Source organism: Epinephelus moara, chromosome 13 (assembly GCF_006386435.1).
Source record: "Epinephelus moara isolate mb chromosome 13, YSFRI_EMoa_1.0, whole genome shotgun sequence".
Classification (NCBI taxonomy): domain Eukaryota; kingdom Metazoa; phylum Chordata; class Actinopteri; order Perciformes; family Serranidae; genus Epinephelus; species Epinephelus moara.
Window position 1 is genome coordinate 2,262,957 of NC_065518.1, and position 4,602 is coordinate 2,267,558.

The 4,602-nt window shown below is 42.4% G+C and overlaps 1 protein-coding gene across 1 annotated transcript; it reads left to right on the forward strand.

Annotated features, from left to right (window-relative positions):
• The first annotated feature begins 1,055 nt into the window (after window positions 1-1,055).
• On the forward strand, window positions 1,056-4,590 carry oxld1 (oxidoreductase-like domain containing 1). Its single transcript, XM_050059513.1, has 2 exons — window positions 1,056-1,237; window positions 3,720-4,590. Exons 1-2 carry the CDS (start codon window positions 1,187-1,189, stop codon window positions 4,113-4,115), a joined length of 447 nt encoding a protein of 148 aa, XP_049915470.1. The 5' UTR covers window positions 1,056-1,186; the 3' UTR covers window positions 4,116-4,590.
• Window positions 4,591-4,602: the final 12 nt, after the last annotated feature.

Consider the following 4,602-nt stretch of genomic DNA (forward strand, 5'->3'; position numbering starts at 1 on the left):
CTCCTTTTGGGATAGTGCCATGAAAAGCAGTTGTTTTTACTATGTCCTGCTGGGATTGTGCCACCAAAAACTGATGTTTTAAGCCAAACCATGGTCTTCCTCTGCCCATAAACAAGTGTTTTTTTCTACTGAAACATAACCACGTCAACCATAGCACTGTTGAAAATTTAAGTTTTGTTTCCGCTACATGATAATGTACAATTTCAACATATCCATGGTATGCAGCAACAATGCCAGCATTTAGTAAAGAGTTAATTTACTGTGACACATTTGTGTTTATCACTTTTTATTTTCAGGTATAGGGAGGATATGAAGTCATTATGATTGACATGAGTCAAGTCTAAAGTCATCAGATTCATGACTTGACACGACATGACAGATAACCAGTGTCATTGGAATCTTGTATTTACTGCTGATCTGTGCAGCTGAATAGAAACTGGTCTCAGCATCTGATGACATGGCTCTGATTAGGCACTGAGTGTTCAGTGCAATTAAGTGGTGCGTGACAACAATACAAACATGAACCTAAGTTACAGCATATTTGATGATGCATGGTTTTTGCACTTTATGGGTTGTATGCACATGGATGAACACACTTCTTGTACTGTATGTCACCTTAGATAAAACTGTTGGGCTAAATTATTATAATGAATATAACAATGACCTGTTCTGACTCCTGAGAAAAAGTCACTATAAAATATTCTTTATTAAATAATTATATGTATTAAATGTGTTCTACAGTTCATTCGTTTCCACATATAGACCCCATATATTGTCCTAATGGTGTAATGTATGATTTATAACTTGATGTGATATTTTTATGATCTTCATTGTGAGATTACAGCCTCTTAATGGCGCCTGCACATACAGATGAAACACTGACACCTGCTGGACAGAGACTAGTATTGCAGCTCGTCTTTTGGGACCCGCCCAGAAACCATTCCACACTTCTTATTGGTTTAAAATTTAGAAGCGTGCTATTTGATTGGTCACCTTTTTTCCTGTCAGCCAATCAGCGTTTTTGTTTATAGCTGCACAAAAGGTCATCAGGGAAATATGAAGTGACGCAACTGGCTCGCAAGGTGCCGTTCATGTAACATCCAGGAGGCTGTAACGTTATAAAACCCACAGTTTAAAGGAAATGAATCACACAGACATGTAACTGAGCTTCTTATTGTCTGAGACGATGCTGTGTTTGGGTGTGAACGCGGTGAGATCGTCGCTGTCTTTACAGAAGGTTAGTAGCTAAGCTAACATTAGCATAAAGCTAACGATAGAGAAGCTAACAAACTAGCATCAGTCCTGGCAGAGCTGACAGGCTGAGTTTGACCTTAACGTTATATTTTCTTTGGTCCACAGTGGTTGATAAGATTTGTATTAAATATACTGTAGTGTTTCTGATATGTTCATAGCGACATGTGTCGGTTATATGTTGCATTTCTAAGACACAGTATTGGTACATGTAGTTAGCCAAGCTTTGAGCCAAAGCTTTGGAGTTTGTGAGTTAGCATCAACTATCATTGCATGTTTTCACCTTGTACTTTACTGACTGCAGTCATAATAGAGTCTGTTGTCTCCATCTATCTCTGTGGCACATCAGCGCAAGTGTCAGTTACATTTCAGGGTTGTGTCACTGATATGAAACCAGGTCATTTGTATGCAGGAAAATACATTTCAGCAGCTTGTAATATTGCTTTGTGTGTATCTGAGGTTGTACAAATTGAATTTGACTTTTGCCAGATCAGTCTTCACTTGCTTCTCTGACATAGTTTGTGTTAGAATATTTTAACCAGCTGCAAATGAAAGGTTAAGATGTCAGCTGCAAATAAGTGTGTTTTAATGGACACAAATGTTGTAAAATTAAGGGATTTGTGATTAAAATCATGTTGTGCATTACTACCAGCCATCAAGGTTCAGTTCAGTTCAGTCACAACGGGTGTTTATTAGTCACAAACACCCGTTTCCACTGAAGAAGTTCTTGGTACTATTTGGGGAGCAGGAACTTTACAGGAACGTCCTCTTGCTCGGCCCTCTCAACCGTTGTGTCTCCACTGAGAGAGTGGAGTAGGAGGAAGGTTCCTGTAAAGTTACCGGGCTCTGTATGTGACGATTGCGACCATTTTGACTGGGCGACGCGGCAAAGAAACATTTGTCGTACGATTTGTCTTCCATTTCTTGCTTTTCTTCTTACGACTCCTTTTAAAAATGCGACCCCTCGTCTGCTGAGTTTTAAAAATGCTGGCTATTTTGTCGCTTTCTGTTGACGTCACATCCCGCCTTGAGTATATCCAATCAGCACCAAGTAATCCCCAAGCCACACCCAGGAGTTTCTCGGGGCCGTTCTGAGTACCTACTCCGAGGCAGGGACTTGTTTAGCCCCTGTAAAAGTTCCGGAACTCTGTCCTTCGGGGGTGGTTCCTGCGGTGGAGACACGCACCAACGGCCCTGGCCCCGTAAAATTACCCCGAAGTTCCTGCGGTGGAAACGGGCCTCTAAAACTCTAACTCTAACTGGGTACAAACGTGTGAAATTCTTAGTCTGGGAAGCTCCACCTTTAAAAAACCCCAAAATAAAACAACGACAGCACCTTAAAAACTAAGTCTAAAAGCAATCACTACAACCTATATCCAATCAATAATCTATCAAAACAGGACCAGTGCATCACTCTAGTAAAGTGCATAGTGTCATGTTATTGCACAGCTACCCTCTCCTGTCGTTTAAAAGTCTGATGGCCTCGGGGATAAAACTGTTTCTCAGTCTGCTTATTCGTGTTTTGAGGATTTTGTATCCTTTCACCCGTTGGGACTGCAGGGGGGTGAAGTGAAGTGTTGTGGGGGTGGGGTCCTTGATGATTCTCAGGGCTTTGCTGAGGCAGCGCTGGGTGTACAGGTCCTCCAGACTGGGCAGCTCGCATCCGGTGATCTTTTCGGCAGTGTGAACTATTCTCCTCAGCGCAGGTTGGTTGGCACAAGGTTAAAATGCTATGTACAAAAAAACACAAATCAAGTGACTCGACCAGTAGATCCAACCTGAACATTTAATTCAGACAGAAACCAGAAAACATCAGCATTTAACAGAAAAGCCTTTTTCAACGCCCAGTTTTAAACAATTCATCAGTTGTAATGTTTACAATTTGACCCATCTTTGTAATGTAATGACGTCAGCCAGCTACCGTCACTCATCACGGACTTTCAGATCATATTTATCAAAGTGTAGCTCATTCCTTTGTCTGTTAGAAGTAACATGTTTCCAATATATCTAACACAGTTTTGTAATAAGTTTAGTTCACGACCATTTTTTAAACTTGAGATATGATAAAACTTAAATGTTACCATCACCTAAAAAGGGACTTTTAGATGTTTTAACACAGTGTGCAGGTGAAGAAAGCAAACATTTTGATGTTACATTTTTGTTTCTGTGACGTCTAAAGGACCAGACGATAGCTGTGTGCCAACCAACCCCAGTCTCCCCGACTATTACTTTAGAGTTTTCTCCTACAGCATAAGTAAGAATGTGATTGATGACATCACAGCTTTGTGAGCCGAGAACAAGCTGCACTGCTAAATTAAAGTTTGCTGTCTTCTCTCACCGCCATCAGTAAATGAAAATAGAATTTATCAAAGCTGTTAGAACAGAAGAAACAAACGGGAAGTGCATGGAAGCAAGATGTTTTCAAAGTTTCATTATAATTAACCAGCTCATATCCTGCTGTCTTTCAGCTGTGCATCCTCTCGCTGCTCCACCTGAGACATCAGTCCTATAACTGCACGGTGCAGTCGTGGAGGAGAGGTCAACACAGCGGTACCATTCGCCGCTTCTCTTCTGGACCAGGTTCACCTACTCCTCCTGTACTGACTGACTCCTCCTCCTGCACTGAACCTGAACCCAGCCACAGTACCTCCACCTGGTCTCCTGACCAGGGCCCGCCGCCCGCTCCCACCCACTGCTGCATGAGTGGCTGTCATAACTGCGTGTGGATCGAACACGCAGAGCAGCTGCTGGCCTACTACCACGACGGCGGCGACCGTGCACTCGCCGCTATAGAGGAGAACGTCCTCGATGAGAACCTTAAAACGTACCTGAAGATGGAGATTAGGCTCTTGAAAAAGGCATGATGGATTTACTGCTGTGACATCATGGAGTGTAGAGTGAAGAATCTGAAACTGACTGAGTGTTAGCACAGTATAACACACTCCGGTCACAGAGTTTACCTCCATGTTTTCACTTCCTCCTTCAGTGGGTCACACACACTGCAGAACATTTCAGAAAACTGCCACTAGGTACCAGGTCAGTATGTGAACAGTAAGAGTAGCTGTTGTCCTCAAAAATCCACCCGTCCTGCCTGAAATAATGAAGCCAGAAAGAATGTTGGCATTTTAAGTCTCTGCAAACCACAGATACATTACGTGTGCATGTTATTATGCAGTGGTTAGTTGAGACGTTGTGTTTCAGCAACACTGTGATTAATGTGCAGTTAGGTTTTGGCACAAAAACCACTTGGCTGTGGTGAGGAAAAGATCACGTTTGGGCTAAATGAATCCCAGTTTTGGTGGCACAATCACAGCTGGAGAAGCCGACGATGTCTTGGTGGAAAACAACCAC